General features: G+C 38.8%; 3 protein-coding genes across 3 annotated transcripts; 2 read left to right on the forward strand and 1 right to left on the reverse strand.

The window, feature by feature from the left end:
• The first annotated feature begins 278 nt into the window (after positions 1–278).
• On the forward strand, positions 279–5,266 carry LOC144634066 (pyroglutamylated RF-amide peptide receptor-like). Its single transcript, XM_078493019.1, has 5 exons — positions 279–328; positions 579–722; positions 1,877–2,150; positions 2,766–3,023; positions 3,896–5,266. The coding sequence occupies exons 2-5, from the start codon at positions 610–612 to the stop codon at positions 4,184–4,186; spliced, it is 936 nt and encodes a 311-aa protein (XP_078349145.1). The 5' UTR covers positions 279–328; positions 579–609; the 3' UTR covers positions 4,187–5,266.
• A 3,656-nt stretch (positions 5,267–8,922) lies between these two features.
• On the reverse strand, positions 8,923–9,816 carry LOC144633540 (uncharacterized). Its single transcript, XM_078492388.1, has one exon. It carries the CDS (start codon positions 9,814–9,816, stop codon positions 8,923–8,925), a length of 894 nt encoding a protein of 297 aa, XP_078348514.1.
• Positions 9,817–13,436: 3,620 nt separating this feature from the next.
• Positions 13,437–18,010, forward strand: LOC144634073 (allatostatin-A receptor-like). Its single transcript, XM_078493024.1, has 4 exons — positions 13,437–13,491; positions 14,468–14,611; positions 15,633–15,906; positions 17,663–18,010. Exons 2-4 carry the CDS (start codon positions 14,499–14,501, stop codon positions 18,008–18,010), a joined length of 735 nt encoding a protein of 244 aa, XP_078349150.1. The 5' UTR covers positions 13,437–13,491; positions 14,468–14,498.
• Positions 18,011–19,509: the final 1,499 nt, after the last annotated feature.

Here is a 19,509-nt window from a genome sequence, read left to right on the forward strand (position 1 = left end):
GAGAGGCTCGGTGTTTTTGAAGCAAGCTATGGGAATCTACTCGCGTTAAATATAGCACCTTCTCCTAGCGCTTAAAAAATTGTCTGGCAGTAAATGAACGTGCGAGTGAAATTTGCATAAGAAAGTTTATTGCTTGTTTTTACCGCAAATTTGGCGTTGCAGCTGGCATCTGCTTTACACAAGTTCTTTTTAATTTTATTTTTTCAAGTTCGTATTGTTTAAGAAGGATCGATGCGTTTCTAAATAAAAGATGTTATTAGTATTGTTATTATTAAAGCCTTGTGAATCGCCATACTACACCAGATGAAAGAAAAGAAATTATTGTAGGGTGGGTATGTTTTTGCTTTCTTATTAACCCCGAATTTCTGGCCAACATGGCAATTGTATTTTTTCCCAATACTGTAGATTATTTGACCGAAACACCTGTTCTTCTTTTATAAAAAATTGAAAAAAGTGACATTCTTGTTTAATTGGTAAGAAAAGCTTTACCTATAACAAGTAAACAAAAACCATTAACATCTAAGAAAGTTCACTTCGGTTGGTTGAATTTTTCAAGACATCATATTGCTTTTATTCAGGCCACGGAACTAACATCGACGCTCTTTGATCATGTCCGAGTCGGCTGGTGTTGCCATAACGACGGTGCTCTCCGTACTCGTCATTGTAGATATCGTGGGGAACTCTGTTGTGTGTGCGATCATAAAGAGAAATCGAGATATGAGGTATGCAGGGGATGAAATAATGAACAATAGTATTTCTAGATGTTAACTTGAAGACGTTTTAAGATTAAGCTTACAAATATTACATGTAAACCATTCCTATTCAACTTCACATTTGTAGTCTATTTTTTAGAAAAAGTTGGTGTGTTGTACGTCCCAAAAATTTACCGACTAAATAATATAATTAATTGTAGATGTAGATATAGCCGGCGAGTAGCTTCTTTGCTCATTGAAAAAAAAAAACACACCGCGTTCAAATTAGCCAGATTGGTAAACATATCATTCTTTGTTACGCCAAAGATCTTTCTCATTTTGTGAATTTAAAACTAAACGAAACAGAAATTATCAGAAAGTTAAAGCAGAGCTACTAACTATGGTTAAAGCAGTTGATCAGTTTACTCGATGCAGAAAATTACCCACGGATAACACTACTGACGATACCGAAAACATGTCATGTGCCCTCATAATTATTAGAAATCGTCCACTTGTAGACTTTCCCAAAGTCCTTTTAATTTCTTTTTTTTTCTGGTTGGTTAGACCAGAGGTCCCCTGTTTTATGAGTCAAATGAGTCTATGAGTCATGAGTCATGAGTCATGAGTCAAAGAGTCAAGCTGATTTTTTCACAAAGTTGGATATTATCTATTGAACCATGGTTTACCTTTATGCAAGTAAGCTTACAAGCACTTCACATTGCTTACGGTTAGTTCTACTCAGGTTTGCTTGCGGTTAGTTCCACTCCGGTTTGCTTGCGGTTATAGTTCCACTCCGGTTTGCTTGCGGTTAGCTTTAATTTGTTAGTAAGGGTAGCACTATTTTCAAATTTATAACTCTAATTTAATATTTGACTCATTGACTCATTGACTCATGACTCATGACTCATTGACTCATTTGACTCATAAAAACTTTAGTCTCGTTGGACAATAATCCGTCACTCGCTGGGTCGCTGTGCGACCTCGTTGAAGCTCACTTCGCTCGCTTTTCCCCTCGCTTTAGAGACTGCCTACCTCATTAACGCTCGCTTTAGAGACTTATGAGAGGTCGACTTGGAGCAAGTCTAGTCTTCTTGTAAATAATCTAAATTCCATAATTACTCGCATTACTATGTCTTTGTTGTCTGTCATTTTATCTTATTTTTAAATGGTTTTCAATACCACAGGACACCCATCAATTATCTTCTTGTGAACGTGGCTGTGGCGGATATCACGTACGCGGCATTCATCGTTCCAGGAATTTACTTCAAGCTCACTCTAACCCATCATCCTGATGGACCGACTGGTACAATTTTATGCAAATTGTTAACAGGGGGGATTTTCGCGTGGGTTGGATCAGTTTCCTCATTTATCACACTGGTTGCAATCGCCATTGAACGATATTATGCAGTAATGTATCCTCACGGTAACAAATGGAAACTTACCAAGCGCAAACTGAAGGTGTGTGATTGGTGAATGAAATGTTTAGTGAAGTTTATTATGGGAGACAAATAACTCATTTTCCCTTTTGGCGCTAAATTTTAGCGTTAATTTATAATTTCAGATATGAAATTGCTAACTGCTATGGCAACGTTTCTTATATCTTAGTGCCGAGATGGATTCTACAATCCCAGACAAGGTGGTTAGGACACCTTTAATATATAACGTGACAATTCGTTACGAATGCTATGAAATAAAGACGCCCTCTCCTCCGTTACAATGTTGCGAAATAGGCAGCAATGGGAGGCATTGTTTTTTCAAGTTACACAACATTGAAAAGGGGGAAAGGGGGAATTTGCAGATAGTTTCATGTTTCAAGTGAGAAAAAACAGCAAGTGTCCCAAGAATGATGTGTGGAATTGTAGATTTACACGTGAATAGGTTCTTAAATTTTAATTTTTTTTTTTGTTAAATTTTTAGTTCGTATATTTTGCTTCAAATTTCATTTTGGCCAGCCGTTATTGGCCATATAATAAAATTTGGGACAATTTTGCTTCAAAACGTCAAGCGACTTAAAATAAGCCATTTATATTCGATGGTATGGCACCGCCATGTAATATCCTCTATTTACTTCAGGTGATTATTCCCGGCAGTTGGATCTTCGCCCTAATGTTCACTTCGCCGGAGTTCTTCGTCAGGGACATATTGAAGACAAAAAGTGGCAACTTCTGCATGCTTATCTATCCTGACGATTGGATGGGTAAGGCTTATAGTGTAGCTTGGCTGGTCGTGGTAAATCTCTCCTTGTTGCTGATGGTTGGGTTGTACTCCAGAACCGTGTACACTTTGTGGTTCAAACGTAATGCCGACAATCAACTCACAAACCAACAAAAAGTAAGTCTTACATAAAAAATCACCACAGAGTTTTTTGTCTGCATAGGCGGCGGAGCACGTTTTGCTGCCTACAATATCGCGAGTGCAGCGTAAAATTGGTTTCTCAAGATATCCCGTCTCTTGAGTGATTTCAAACATCTTCGAAACTTCCTTGGAAGTCTTCGGAAAACTTCATTTATCTTCGGAAAAGCTACAAAAATGATCGAAAGCGTTCATATGGCCTTCGAACAACAAATCGGAGAATCTTCGGAAATCTTCGGTCGAGAAATTGCTCCGAAAACAAAAAGTTGCTTCAAATATGAAAACCTGACGAATATTTTTGGGGCAGTCTTGGCCCCCTCCCCTGGTATCTTTTCCTCATACGGTCTTTTTAACTGAGGGAAAACCCTGTGGTTTATAGCTCTGCTGAAAATAAAAATAGGAAAAGTTACATGCTATGTCAATTAATTCGATAATATTTGCTACAACATTCCAATAATTTTTCGCCCAACAGAAAAAGGCCCTTCAGCCCTGTCCTTGAATATCAGATGGAATATGTTTAAAGAGCTTCTATCGGACAAAAGACCAATTATTTTCTTTCCATTGTTGGATTCCTGCGCTGTACACTTAAAATAATGTGCAGTTTTAATGCCGTTCAAGTGTCTCTTAAGTGTGTTTATTCATTTGTCTACTATACAGATTAGTTACTGTTTTATATTGATATTTTTGTTGAGTTTTGTTTTGTATGCCTTAACGTTTTCCCAAACAGCCGGATCCATTCCCAATCAATCTGAAAAACGCAAAACTCCTTCGAATATTTAACTATGAATTGGCATTGGTATATAATCCCAACTTTGTAATCATAATTGGACTTCGTATCTTTCCATACACAGGGTGTAGTAAGAGTGCGGAAAAGAGTCACGATTATGGTCGTAATTGTCACTGCCATATTTGGAATCTGTTGGGGCGCCAACACACTTGTCTACGTCTTAAAGTACGTTGCCGATTTCCAAAACATTGGTCCAGTACCACTGGCCATCGTCAACACAATGGTCCTGTTCAATTCCGCAATCAACCCGTTTGTGTACGCTCTGTTGAACCAGCAATTCAGGGAGAAGATGAAGGGAATGATTTGCTGCACTGATTCCTCAGCGCCCAGGGTTCATCCTACGCCAGATGCTTAGGACATAGATCCAGCTGACAGCACCACCCACCCGACCCACGCAGCAGGACCATGCTCCACAGAGTGATGTGTTCATTTCTAGTGTTTTGAGTCAGCAGTTACTATATTCTGAATCGATGGTAGTACTCACTTGTCGGAATTCAGTTAAAAAAAGTTGGCGCCTGTAACTTGTCACTTGTCCAGACATAAGTGGATTTCAACTTTGAAAAAAAAAATATAGTACAGTAGGGAACAGAAGTTCTTTTTTGATTCGCAAGCAAAAACTATAATGTTAATATATTTATGTTAATTACAGTGGCATACTTACCGTTGTGTGCTAAGCATCTGCTTGTATTGCAAATGTTTTATTATTGCATTTTAATATCGACGCACAGACCTCATTACAGCCGTTTCAAGTCATTGCTATATTTTTAGTACGAGGTTTCTTTTTAGGTAGCTGAACTTGTCAACCTTAATTAGGATATTTAACTCGGCTAAACAAGCGTTGAAGATAGCCATAAATGGTTGTGTTCGAGCACTTGTGAAGTTTACATTGTTCTGTTTATGTTCGTTGATATACAAGTTCAGTAACAAGTATTGGTCCCGGGGGGGTACCCATAAAAGTTTTATACGGGGAGGCTCCGCCCCGAGCTCTGACCCCTTACTCTTTTATATACCATTTTGACAGAAATTGTACCCCTTTCGTATACCTTTTACTGAAAAAAGGTACCCCTATCATATACCTGAAATAGACTTAGAACACGACGTTCTTGTCATTTTCATGTAGTGCTTAATAAATTGAAAAATACAGCCATAAACTGCATCTGTTCGAATTTTTTTAATTAAAGGCCCTTTTAAAAACCTAAATGACAGATTTCCATACCTTTTCGTATACCCAAACTTGTGAAATCCCTACCCTTTTATATACCTGAAGCCTGCAGAAGGTACCTCTTTCGGGCGGAGCCTCCCCGTATAGGCCATTATAGGGAGTACCCCCCGGGGGCATTGGTAAACATTGAGCATTACGTCATTACAATTAACTGAATGTATAAATTGTTAACTTGTGGACACTTGACTAATAAGTATTAGAATAATTATTGCATGTAAGTAAGAAAATAAAGACCCTATAAATTCACTTCTTTCTCCATTTCTTCTCTGGCTCTAATATTTGCGGCGTTTTATACACAACTTGAATGAAAATGGAGAAAATGACAAACCCATAATGGAATCCATTGTTTTGATTGTTGAAAATGATCATCGTGGCTAATTATACCTGGCCCGGGACTTCATGGATGAATTCACCAATACATCCAGTGCTTTCCATGTACTATGAACAGTATAAAGTGAGAGGGAGGGAGAGGGAGTGAGAACGGGCGACCTTAGACCATCTGAGAATCAGGCTTCCCCGGCCAGAAACTGAACTACGCCTTCCAATCCAGCACATTACTGTACATATCGTACCCACTAAACCACTGTATGTGCATTTTGAGCATTGCATCTCTCACAGGGCAGTACGGTGAAATGATATGGCTATGAACCTAGCACAGGTGTTTTTACATGCATTGTAATGATAAGTGGTTTTGTCTTCGAAAGCAATAGGTCACTTACAGTATTCATCATCCGATCATGTTTCTGTCGTTAGAAAATAGTCTGCTTCCGTACTACATTTGTAAGAAATAATTACTGACGGACAAGAGGTTACGGGTGCCTTGCTAATTGAGCTCAAGGGCCAACAACATTTAGAGTCAGCATTATCTTCTATATGCACATCACAAGTAGCCTGCGTTGCAGGCGGACGTGTCACAAACAGGATGGATGGATGGATAATCTTTATTTAAAAACACGGTTAAATTCATCAGCTACAGGCTAATCACAAGAGCATTGGTAGTATTTTTCTCCTCTCCCTCCTTTCCCAGCCTTTCGTGGTGATGTTGGTAACGTAAATAGTTTGGACGCAGTAGGAGTTTTGGTGCAGCAAGACCAAATTCGACTAAAAACGGTCTTGTCATGATTTTATAATTGTCTGATTTGACTTTTTGGTCAAATTATTCGAGGCAAGTTTTAGGTGCAGAACAAACACTCCACGAAGGCGAGGGAGAGCAAGGAAAAAAAACAGTAACAGCCACTTGTTACTCGTTATCCTTGCGTTAAATTATTCGTACAAAATATCCCCAACCACCCAACCAGCCACACCCATCTACACCCATTGTCATGGGCTCCTGCACCCACCCAACCCCCTAAGAAAATAAAAGAATAATAATTTTGCAATACGAGAGGGTGGGAGGTAAAAGTAAACAGATCAATTGACAAAATAGCTATCGTAAATATACAGGGTGTGTTGACGTTTAAAAACGTACTCGCTTTTCTGACCGTCTACGATAACCATACATATATAGCTTGTAAAGGTGGTGAGGGGTTGGTTAAAAAATGTTATTATGAAAATTTAGTTAGAAGCGTCAGTCGCCTCTTTGTCTCCACCAGTCCAATATCCCAGGTTTTGAATTCATGGACGAGGAGAAGATTGACATTTGAAGGCAATTATAATTGCAATTCTATTTCAAACTAAAGCTGGTTTATCATCAATTGACGAGAATATAGATGAAAATCGTAATGAACTGATCAAGAGAGACCAAAGCTTGGAGACAAACAAAAAAATAGAAAAAAAAAACAAAATAGTGGACATCTCACATGATGCATGCAAATGAAACCCTCTGTGGGAACTTTACGTCGGCAAAGGAACAGCTTATGTTTTGATCATGGACTAGTATTTCTCTTTTTTTCATATTCATGTATCACTGTTACATAAATATGAAACCAAGTGTTCAAATGGAAAACTAATGTGCCTCTTAATAAATGGTTACGACTTTTTCGGTGATTAATAAATTTCGAATGAAAAATTCACATTTTCAAAACGTCAAAATTTTCCTATTTCGTGAAGCAAATGATTGGCTTTATTCTGACGAAACAGGTGGGATGGAGTGACTCTTCATTACGTTAAAATCATCTTCTCAATAAGAAATCTTCTGTAAACTGTTGTGCTTTCCAAAGTTCCGTTCGTATTGAAAACACTTCAGTGAAGCATTTTCCAGGATAGCTTCAATCATTATTTTAACTTCTCCTGCAACGTCTTAAGGTAAGTATAGCTTCTCTGTTCTTGTTTGATTTGTTCGCTGCCATTTTCTATTCTAAAAGATTTGACGGATTTGGCGTTTTGATTATCAGATATTGAACATCTTGTTCGATGTTGTCGTCAGTAAACTGGTTAGCTCAGTTGGTAGAGCGTCGGACTGCTGTGCGGAAGGTCGTGGGTTCGAACCCCAGACCGGACCAACACTCAGGGTCTTAAAGTAACTGAGGAGAATGTGCTGCCTTTGTAATTACATCTGCAAATGGTTAGACATTCTAGTCTTCTCGGAAAAGGACGATAAACCGTAGGTCCCGTCTCCTGTATCTTCAGTCTTATAACAGGGGACGTTAAAGAACTTACACACTATTCGAAAAGAGTAGGGCACGAAGCTCCCGGTGTTGTGGTCTGGTGTACAGCGCATTTGAACATATACATATACACATGAAAAATGCGCTATATAAATTCATTATCATTATTCATTATCATTAAACTGTTATTTTTCGTAAGGCGATGAGAATAGTGTGGTGATAACTTAAAATTGAAACAGGTCTGAATAGAACATAAAATTATTCCAACAATATTCTTCTTTTTATCATTACGATACTTTATAAATAACGCGCTGCCTGAGTGATGCATCTAAAGCAAAACACATCAAGTGCGTGTTATTTGGTATTTCATGCATACGGATCTTGAGCTGCATTAATTTGTTATCTGGAAGAAAGTTTTTTGTAGTCTCTTTAGCAATCGTGCAATCTACCATGTTAATAAGCAAGTCCATACGAAATAAGTCTGTGTTCGCAGGCTAGTTGGTTCTTCCATTGATTTCTATAATAAACAATAGGATGTTTCTGTCGAGGAACTAATGTCGAACAAAAGTAACTTTGAGTTAATCAATATGATAATATTTACACTGTTTTATTTCAGGTTATTATTTCTTGTAGTTGGATTTTCGCCGTTTTACTCAACACTCCGTTTGTTCTTTTCGTGAGCACTAAGAAGGAGAGGAACAGCATCTTCTGTGTGACTATCTGGCCTGAAGATTGGATGGGTAAGGCTAACAGCTGGGTATGGTTAGTGTTGGCGCTCATTCTTTCCTTGACACTGACGATTGCGTTATATTCCAAAGTCGTGTTCACTTTATGGTTCAAAGGTACTAATGATAGCCATCTCAACAACCAACAGAGTAAGTGTGTTAGCGATTTTTTAATAGTTTACATTGATTTGCAAAGCAAACTAGACATAAAGGACGAAGGATAATCCGAATAAATTCATTGTGTCCAACAATTCAGACAACAAATGAGGATCTTGATAAATAGAATGTTATATTTCCGTATAAGCTATACCATCATCAGACTAATAAAATTAACATACAAGCTAGATCTTAAATACTGTGAGTAAGGAGACGGAAACAATAAGTTTACTCAGGAGAATAGATAGAGTTCTCTGCTGGATTTTAGTCCATTGTTCAGGGAAGGTGCTAGGCGTTTGATATAATAAGCCTCTTTGTATAGAAGAAGATTCCAGTTGTGATCACAGTCTAATACCGTTGTATTATCACGGACAACATGGGTGAAATATTCTTTGTCATTACTGATAGAAGGTGGAGCAATCTCAGTGTTTAAATTATCCGGTTAATTACACAAATCACGAATGAAAAGTAAATGGTTACACGTTCGTAGGTGTTTGTAAATTGCGCTCTCTTTGTCAGAGATTGCGTGTTCATGTGTTCGGACGAAAAGAGTTCTGTCCGTTTCGCCGATGTACGCTGATTGGCAGCCAGGGCATTTAAATTTGTAAACAACATGTGATTTATTCAGAAGTGGAACTCGATCTTTGTTGTTCGTATAAAAACATAGTTTCGTTGTTTTCTCGCGTACTTTTATCTCGATGTTAGAGTTTGTAAGACATCTGCGAAGCTTTCTTTTGAAGGATCTTAAGAGTTGGGATGTTTTGTCTCCGATGTACGGGACAGAAAGCCAGATGGTTATGGAGTCTTCCTTGTCTTTGTTCGCTGCTGTACGGATCTTATTCAGGGCATCGTAAGAGAACCGTCGAATTAGCGCGTTTGCAATGCGCGAGGGGAAGTTGTTCCAAGATATGATCGTTTTGAGCCGTTTTAGTTCAGATTTAAGCATATTAGGTGAACAGATACTGTGGATGCGGTTGACTAGGGCTTTAATCCAAGAAATTTTCTGGCGCCATGGAACGAAACTATCAAAGTTCGTGTATTGGCCTGTAAAGGTGTCCTTACGGTAGATTCCGATGCCGTTGGTTAAAATGTTGATATCCAGAAAGTGCGGAGTGGTATTTTCAAAGAGATCATAAGTAAAGCGGATGTTCTTGTCAAACTTGTGGAAAAGTTCTAGAATGATGTCGATTGTGTCAGGTTTTATCAAGAGTAGTGTGTCGTCAACGTATCTACAATAGAAGGTGATAAGTCCTCGATCAATGAGTTGCTTGACAATTGTCTCTTCAAACTCCGTCATAATAATATTGGCTAACACTGGGCCTAGCGAGCCACCCATGCTGGCACCATCGATTTGCTCATACAGCTGGTTGTTGCAGGAAAATGCAGTTTTTGTGCAGGTGTAAAATTAAATTAATTGTTGCGAATTAACTTACGGAGCGTGGATTTCTTGAGATTTGTGTCGATTAGTTTCTTGTTGTAGATTCTGTCCACGATAATCTCGAGTGTCCGTTGTAGGGGGACATTTGTGAAGAGAGATTCGACGTCAAAGGATACGAAATTATAGCCTTGGTCAAACAGTTCTGGAGGTATTAGTTAAATACGATTGGCAGCATCAAAAGTGTCCTTTAGAGGGAATTCGTTCTGTGTTAGTGGTTGTAGGAGTTCGCTGATATATTTTTTTCCCCACTGAGTAATGTGTCGTACTCGTGGTGTCGATTATAGGGCGGAACTTTGGCAAGCGATCGTACGCTTTATGGATCTTCGGAAGGCCGTGTGCACGCGCAGAACGCCAAACCTGAGGTCTGGCGTATACCTCAGTACATTATGGGCTTTTCCTCTCCAGCGTGATTTATACTGATTACTATGTAGCATATCGCAACTCAGTCAACTTATATATATGCCTGAAGAAACTGGAGAAGGTCAAAAGTAGTCTGAGCAACTGTCAGGGCTGTCAAGACGTTGTGCTACGATTCTTTCGGCAGGCACTTCCGACTCCTTCGGTTTGCCGGATCAAGAGCATCGTCCTTTCTCGGTACCCAGACAAATCAAGATAAAGACACATAAAAGTCTTGACACGAGATCTTAAGACTTTCACTTTCGTGGCTATGATTTTTTACGGTTTACAGTTTTACGGCTAACTGTTACAATTTTTCCATTTTTACGCCTAACAGATAATTTTTTGGCCATTTTACGGCTAACAGCTAACCCCTTTGAGATCCTCTTCTTGTTGCGAATTCACTATGTAAATTACAACGACCTTCTCTCATCTGGCCTCAGTCATAGCTTAGTTGATTAGGGCGAGCGACAATGATATAATCCTGACATCGTAGGATCAAGGATTTTCTCTGTACTCCTTCTTTGTGCTCCTCATTTGTAGAGTGAGTAGTCCAGCGCGATTTTGTATTCCTTAATTCATAATTGAGTCATTTTCTTGTGTTATTCAACAAGTGATGTGTCCATACCTTCCCCCCTTCAACCATATTCCATCCCTCAGCTTCCCTCCCACATCTCACGTTCTTATGGGTTATACCACTTCACATCCCAGGCTTTTCTTGGTGTTGTTAGCCGCGAGGAGTTCAAGGTGAATCACCGACGAAACGGGCTCGGCCCTAGGTCGGCCGGTTAACAGGCCTTATTAACGATAGCCGCCATGTTTATTCTCCCTGTATAATGCAATTAGGCACGTGATTTCTGAGGGGGCACTAAATAGACAAATGTTAGCTGGCTTCTTATTGTGTCTGGTAAATGTTTTCATAGCATACTCTGCTTTAAAAAATACTTTTTAAAAATACTTTAAGTTTTACGCATTATCGGCGCTTTCATAAATTGAAAACGGCTTGCGCAGTGAACAAGTCAAGTTATCAGATAGTTCCCTTTTTCGACGAGCCGATTTGCCCCCTGTCAGAGAAGTGGTGGAAAGGCTTTTACGGAAATCCTCAGATGATCAAAGGTCACTCACTCTCAAAGGGAGTGACAGCAAGTGGCCTTGGACAGTCTAAGAATTGAACTGAACTTGAACTACGCCTTTCAGTCCCGGACATCACTGTACATGCCTCACCCACAAAACCATTGCATTTGCGCATTGAATCGTCCACAGCACAGTATTCGTGAAATGATGTAGAGCTAATCTACAAGTCTGTATTTTTGCACGTGTTTGTTTTCCCTCCCATGAGACCTTTTTATGCAGTTTTTCTTTTTCTGTTACTGTTACATGGCTTTGAGTTTGGAAAATGTTTGGAAAATTCAGTGTAGCTGAAAGTACCTTGTTTCCACACGTCTGAAGGACAAAAGAAAAATACAAAAATCGTGTTTGCCTTGTCGTGCTGCTACGTGCAGCAGCTCTTAGTCTCAAGCCATATTACCCTCTTTCCACGCCGTTTTTAAGGGACTGTGTCTAGGATTTTAGTTAAACTTAGGCATAGGAAATGACCATCAAAATCGGTGAAATATAACAATAACCACTTTAAACAGTGAAGGAACATTTCAATAACACAGCAAATACAAAAGAAGGTACGGATGACCAAAAGTCACGAAGATTGAAACGAATTGCGATTTGCGTTTTTGAAATATTATTAATTGGGCTGAACAGTTTTAAAAGTTAATCTCATTTGCTTGTAATTTTAATTTATAACGCCCGGGAGACAAATTTGGTTGCAATGAAGCTTCGGTTTTGTTTTTTAGATCCATAGAAATATTTTTTTTGCAAACGTTAAGTTTCATAGCGAGCAATTGGCAAAACGTAATAAAATAAACTTATCTCAGCCGTGACATATGTACAGACGGTCCCTTTAAGCTTGAAACCATGATTTGACATTTGTATGCGTGGGCCAACAAAAGAAACGTGTTATGAGTCACATGAATGTAAATGTGTAAAGATCTAGATCAACGGGGGAAGCAAAACTAATAGACGAAAGTATTCCTCTTGTTCCTATTTAATTCTAGTCAAAATGGCAAATCGAAGAAAACAGAAGAACGATATTTTTAAAGATTTTGATCACCAAATATAAGTTTTGTGTCTCCCGTATTTTTTCTATCGCATCTTACTGTGGGAGAAGTTTTCATCTTAAATGAAATATTCGTCTTCCGAGCCCGACAAATACGACTGTTTTAAACATCAAAATGTCACATTTTTAATACCTGTCAAAATTTTCTCATTGCGTGCGGCATGTGGTTAGTTTTACATCTGGCTTTGAGTGATTCCTCTTTCACTCAGTCAATATTGGTCACTGCATGGAATATTTACTTTACCCTATTTATATTGTTTCACTGGTCGCGGGGGCACAACTACAAGTTTTGATCAAAAATACTGAATTACCTCAAATTACTGATGAATTTTAAAAAAAGGTCTGGCAGTCTTGAATTGAACTATGAAGCAAAGTGGGAAATGGGGGAGTTTGTAAAAAAAACAACGCGAGTGAGCCACTAAGCTAAATGCCACTTTGTCATGGTTAAAGTGAAAAGAAAATGTTTTATTAAAAAATAATGTTTGTTGTTTTGGGGCCCAACGCCCGGCTGCCAAAAAAAGGCAGGGAAACGAATTGTTTTACTGAAATTTCTACGATTACTGTGAAGAATTTTTCGTTCCATTAGGTTGGCTGAGTAGTTTTGGGAATTTTCACTTTATAGGGTTAAAGAATTCTTGGTATGATAAGCTCGCAAAAAAATAATAAAGAGGCATTCGCTTGGGCGAGAACAAAACAAAAGTTTGGAAAACCGATGTAGAATTTTTAAGGTTTTCCCCTTGTTCTTTGATAGCAGCCAGCATTGCAACCCTCCTACGAGTTTACACAGTTTTTGCTATGTTGTCCACTCACGGACAGTTTTTGTTGTTAAATGTCATGTGTCCGTAACCTAGCCAATGAATGCGCGCGCTTTCGCTTGGAAAAGAACAGCTACATAACAAATTAAAACATGCACTCATCAACAGACATCTGGTGTACTTCCTAAAGTTCCGTTCTTGGAATTAACTCATTGGTGATTATAGAACGGGTTTTACCATCCCCTTCTCAAGGTAACGATCTTTTTTTGTTATTTGTTTTTTTGTTTTTTTTTTTTTGTTTTTGTTTTTTTTTTTGTTTTTTTTTTTTGCTCTTCAGTTTTTAGTTTGTTCACCGGCCTTTTTCGATTTGGATAGATTTGGCGGAATTGGGTTAATTAGATCGTCAGATATTTAACATGTTGGTTGATATTGCTCTCACATATATTATTATCAGTTTCACGGGTCTAAATAGGTCTAAAACATAAAATTCTCAATAGCATTTGCTATATCTTTTATGATTACGGTGCTTGATAATATTGCGTTATGCGTCAGAAAAAACATCAACTCGGCTATTGCATTTTTTCACCTGTAGATCTTTACATTTTGCTGCATTATAAAGTCAATGTATTTAACAAATTAAAATTTTATCCGGAAGAGTGTTTGTGTGGTATATGTAAGTTTTGGAAAGTACTCACGTTAAAGATAGCACCTTGTTTTTATGCTTGAAATTTTAGCTGGAAGTATATGAACGTGCGAGTGAAATTTGCATAAGAAAGTTTATTGCTTGTTTTTACCTCGACTTTGGCGTTGTAGTTGGCATCTACTTTACACAAGTCCTTATTTATTAATTTTATTTTTTCAAGTTCGTATTGTTTAAGGAAGAATCGATGCCTTTCTAAAACCTTGGAAATCGCCATACTACACCAGATGCAGAAATTAATATAGGGCGGGTCTGTTTTTGCTTTCTTATTGACCCCGAATTTCTTTCCAACAGGCAATTGTATTTTTCCCTAATACTATAGATTATTTGACTGAAACACCTGCTCTTCCTTAAAAAAAAAAAAAACGAAAAAAGTGAATGAAAAATGAAAAACTGAATGAAAAGTGAATGAATCTTAACTTGGTAAGAAAAGCTTTACTTCTAACAAGTAAACGAAAGTCCATTAACAGTAAAGAAGGTTCACTTCGTTGGTTTAAATCATCAAGACTTCATATTGTTTTTGTTTAGGCCACGGAACTAACATCAACGCTCTTCGATCATGTCCGAGTTGGCTGGTGTTGCCATAACAACGGTACTCTCCATACTCGCCATTGTAGATATCTTGGGGAATACTCTCGTTTGTTTGATCATAAAGAGAAATCGAGATATGAGGTATGCTGAGACTGAAATAATGAACAATGGTATTTCTAGACATTAATAACGTTTCGTTTCGAGACTAAGCTTGTAAATATTAAATCATTCCTTGGAAAATGACTGAAATGGAGAGTTTATTATTGAGCAAATAATCTGTACTTCATTAATACGGCCGGCGAGTAGCTCCTTCTTATTAGGGAAAAAACCGAGTTCAAATTGCCTGAATGGTAGACATTTCATTCGTTAATTGTTACGCCATTAATCATTTCTCAATTTGTGAATTTAAAATAAAACGAAACAGAAATTATCAGGAAAGCTCAATTAAAGCAGTTGATCAGTTTGCTTGATGCAGAAAATTACCCACGGATAACACTACTGCAATGCCGGTGCCAAAACATGTCATGTCCCACCCTCTCTTAGTAAGGTGGCTTACTTACTTTGCCGGGGGTGTTTAAGGTCGGACACACTAGGCGACAAGTCGCAGCGACCTGTTGCCTAGTGTGTCCCGACCTTTATACTTACTACATCATCCGCCACCAAAAACAAAAACACATTTTAGGTTTCTTTTAACATTCGTTAACATGCTTGGCAGTACAGTATGTACATGTATTCTTTTTTTCGGTGATCAGGAGCAATTATATATTTGCGGTTTGGCGTTAGGCCCACGTTGCTTCTAAGCCTGGGCTCATCTGTACAAGTGGATTTGTTATATCCTCTCTCCGAGGGAGGCGCGGTGGCCTAATGGTTAGCGCACTCGACTCCGAGTCGAACGGCCTGGGTTCGAGCCCTGGCCGGGACGCTGCGTTGTGTTTTTGGGCAAGACACTTTACTCTCACAGTGCCTCTCTCCACCCAGGTGTATAAATGGGTACCGGCGAATTTACTGCTGGGGGGTAACTCTGCGATGGACTGGCATCCAATCCAGGGGGGAGTAGTAATACTCCTAGTTGCTTAACGCTACAGACACCGCGATAAGCTCCGTCTGTATGGGCCACTTGGCTCGGACACATGCTTGACCTTTACTTTTTCCATCCCCACAGGATTCACGTGAATTATCTTCTTTTGAACTTGGCTGTAGCAGATATTCTGTTTGGGACGTTTTTTGCCCCGAGACTTTTCTTCAAACTCACTGGCGTCCAACATCCAGATGGGATGACTGGTACGATCTTGTGCAAACTGCTGACGGATGGAACTGTCGGGTTGGTTGGAGCTGCCTCCTCGGTAGTCACTCTGGTTGCAATCGCCATCGAACGATATTACGCTGTAGTGTATCCTCTTGGTAACAAAGGGGAACTTATCGAGCGTTATCTGAAGGTATGACATTGGGAATTTCAATTATTAACTCTGTGGGAAGGAATGATGGCATTTCAGTGTTAAAGAAATGAAAAAGATGTTAATCGGTCAGTAACGGCATGTGCAAAGTAACATAGTTTATATTTAAATTCTATTTTTCGTAATTTCAGATTAGGGTGACTGTTTACGGCAGCTGGTAAAATTAATTTTGAGTTCCAATATTTCGTTAGGAAATGGACCCGAATCTGAAAGGAGAAGGAGCGGGGCGGGGGACGGAAAAGAGGAGGCGGAAAGTGCATGTTTTTCAACCTCGTCCCCAGGGCGCTTTTTCCTTCCCGCCCCTCCCGCTCTGAAGGGAAAAGCACCCTGGGGACGAGGTTTCATGTTTTTTTTTTAAAGTGTTTGGAATCGGCAGTAAACAGTACAAATTAGACACCAGTACCACCTCACTCCAACCCCTGAACAACATGGGAACAAGTAAATGTTAGGGATATAAAATTCATAACTGCAACGCCGGGACTTCGATCAAACGCCCCCGGCGTTCATTTAAAAATTAGCAGTTTTGACCCGGCGTTTAAACGAGGCCTGCGTTTAATCGAGAAAATACGGTACTTTGTATATCGGCTGTCTTTCAAAATAATCCGGTGACGTCAAAAGTGATGATGTCATAAATCAGATATATATTACAATTTCCACTCAAAGGTTATATTGACTTACAATTTCAGGTGATTATTACCGGTAGTTGGGTTTTCGGCATAATATTCAATAGCCCTTATTTCTTTGTCACGGACATTGTGAAGGGGAAGGGAGGAAACTACTGATTAGATATCTGGCCTGAGGAGTGGATGGGGAAGGCTTATAGCTTGACATGGCTAGTCTCAACGGTGCTTTCCTTGGCACTGATGGTTGTGTTGTACTCCAGAGCCGTGTACACTTTGTGGGTCAGATGACAACCAACTCACAAACCAACAAAGAGTGTGTGTTATTGTCTTTAGAGGGTCTGAATGGGGTTTAGTGTTGAGTGTTATTTTCCCATAATTTTTAGTGTTTGTTGTTACATTGGCCAATTTTTTTAATTTTTACTCAGTTTCCAGAGAAAATACTGTTAAGTGTTTGGAGGGTTTTTTTGTGAAAAACCCAGTCTTTAAGCATTGTAAATTCTTATCTGCTCTTCGAAAATCGGTGATAAAATCACTCATGAACTTAGAGAAAATTTTCGGATATCTCCCCGAAAATCTTTGGTAGTCTTCGTAAACCTTGGAAATCGTCGGAAAATGGCCGAAAACTTCTTGATATTCTAAACGGAATAATAATTATTCACCTCATTGTCACCGACACTGAGGTGAATAATTGTTTTAGTATATACTAAACAGGTTGAATAACTAGCGGACCAAAACATCACTTTCGGCAAACAAAGCGACGTGCGAAGGCACTTTGTATCTCCTTGGCTGCTCGAAGGTGAATGGTACTTACCTCCGAGTTGACCAATCAGCGCGCGCGAAAAGCACTATTCAGTTGTGTGGTATATACTAATGGCCTTTCTATAAAGTATACTAATAAGGGGTGTCTTATCAATATAAAGTGCATGCATGTGATGTATAATCATCGTCTTGATTGGTCTTGGGCTCAGGAATTATTAATCGGTTTTTGAATATCCTTATAATCGTTGTGGAAGTTCTGTTACTCACTCTCGGGCCATAAGCAACAATCTAAAGTGCTGATCCAAATGTTCCAAATGTTCCTATCCCATTCGGACTTTTCATCTCTCTATACACAGGGTGTCATTAGGGTGCGCAAGCGCGTCACATTGATGGTCGTTGCTATCACTGCCATATTTGGAATCTGTTGGGGTACGGCCTCAGTTGTCTACGTCTTACATTACGTCACATCCTACAACATTGGTCCAGTCCCACTCGCCATTACTAACACAATGGTCTTGTCTAATTCTGCCGTCAACCCGTTTGTATACGCTCTGTTGAACCAGCAATTCAAGGAGAAGATGAAGAAGATGATTTGCTGTATTGCTTCATCCAGAGTTCATCCTACACAGGAACCCCAGGTCATCGAGATTGCCGACAACACCACCCACCCGACCCACGCAGCAGGACCATGCTCCACAGAGTGATGTGCTCATTACATTCTAATGTTTAGAGTCAATTAAAAGAATCTCAAAAATAATACTAACTTATTAGTGTTTATATTAAATAAAACGATGCATGGCACCTTATCAAGAAATGAATGGACTTTCACCTTTTAAAATCTGCACTTTCACCTTTGAAATCGTGTGCCGAACTTCTTGGCTTGCTTGCAACGGTTAACATATTTTACAACTAACGGTTTCAGTATTTTTCTCAACTTTTACGGCTAACGGCTTAATTTTTGGACATATTACGGCTAATCTCATTGAGACCCTCTTACACTGAATTGGTGTTAGCTGGTGTATTCTGTACATCACTTCAAGTTCACGTGGCCTAGCTATAACTCAACTGTGTTGACTAGAACTTAACTCTAGTTTAGAACTGGTATAATCTCGAGTTGAGAACAAGTTCTAAACTAAAGATCACCAACTTACACTGTTAGTCTGACGTATTCGCTGAATTACTCAATTGTAAAAGTACTATGTGCATGTACGTGCGCAACGTTTAGGCTTTTATAGATTGTGCTAGCATAATTTTTGGCATAATTGGAGCTAAAAAGCATAATTTGTGAAACGAGCACTGCCACGGCATAATTAGCAATTTTTAGCACTTTTTGGAGCATAAATTCATAAAATGTAGTAAATATGGTGTACTTTCTACAGAAATAAATGAAATTTAGGTAGTTTGTTCTTGCAATGCGTGTTTTAGCTATAGAATTGTGATTGTTAAGTCGTTGGAGGCATTTTACAAACGGTTTAGAGATGCGAGCAGCTAATTTGGACAGCTGACGGCCGTGATAAACTGCCATAAACACAAATAAATCTACAACAACAGTTTATTTAAAAAACATCATAATTTGGTGTCGTTATTGCGCACCTCTACGTATAGAATCTACGTCATTTTGTGAGCATAATTTCGGAAATCAGAAGCATAATTTGGGAATTCTGGCATAATTTTTGCATAATTTGGCACTGAAAATTTTGAGCACTACTAGTAGCATAATATGCCACTTTTAGGAGCACAATCTATAAAAGCCTAGCAACGTTATATAATGCAGTGGTACGAAGTACTTTTGTAAACGTTTCCAAGTTGTCCGTAAAATCTTTTACGTAACATTTCCATACGCTTACCGGTAACACAGTTTATTTGTTGCAGTAGGTAGGCTGACCTTAATACACCAGTTGAAAGTCGGTATTAAAGTTTTTAGTACGTGGTTGTTTTGTAGGAAGCTAAACCATTAGCAGGACTTTAACTGAACTCGGCTAAAAAAGCGTTATAAAAGGTAATTAAAAATGTTCGTGCCAAAGCACTCGTGAAGATTACGTTGTTTGGTTTTTGCTTTTTTGATACACATGTACAGTGGCGAGCATTATGAAGCATTAATAACGCCATTAGAATTGTCTCAATGAATAAATTGTTAACGAGTTTCCCTAATGGTCGCGGGTCGCGGGTCGCGGCTTTCAAGTCGCGTGTCGCGGGTTTTACA

This window comes from Oculina patagonica, chromosome 12 (assembly GCF_052425735.1).
Source record: "Oculina patagonica isolate OP01 chromosome 12, crgOcupat, whole genome shotgun sequence".
Taxonomy (NCBI): domain Eukaryota; kingdom Metazoa; phylum Cnidaria; class Anthozoa; order Scleractinia; family Oculinidae; genus Oculina; species Oculina patagonica.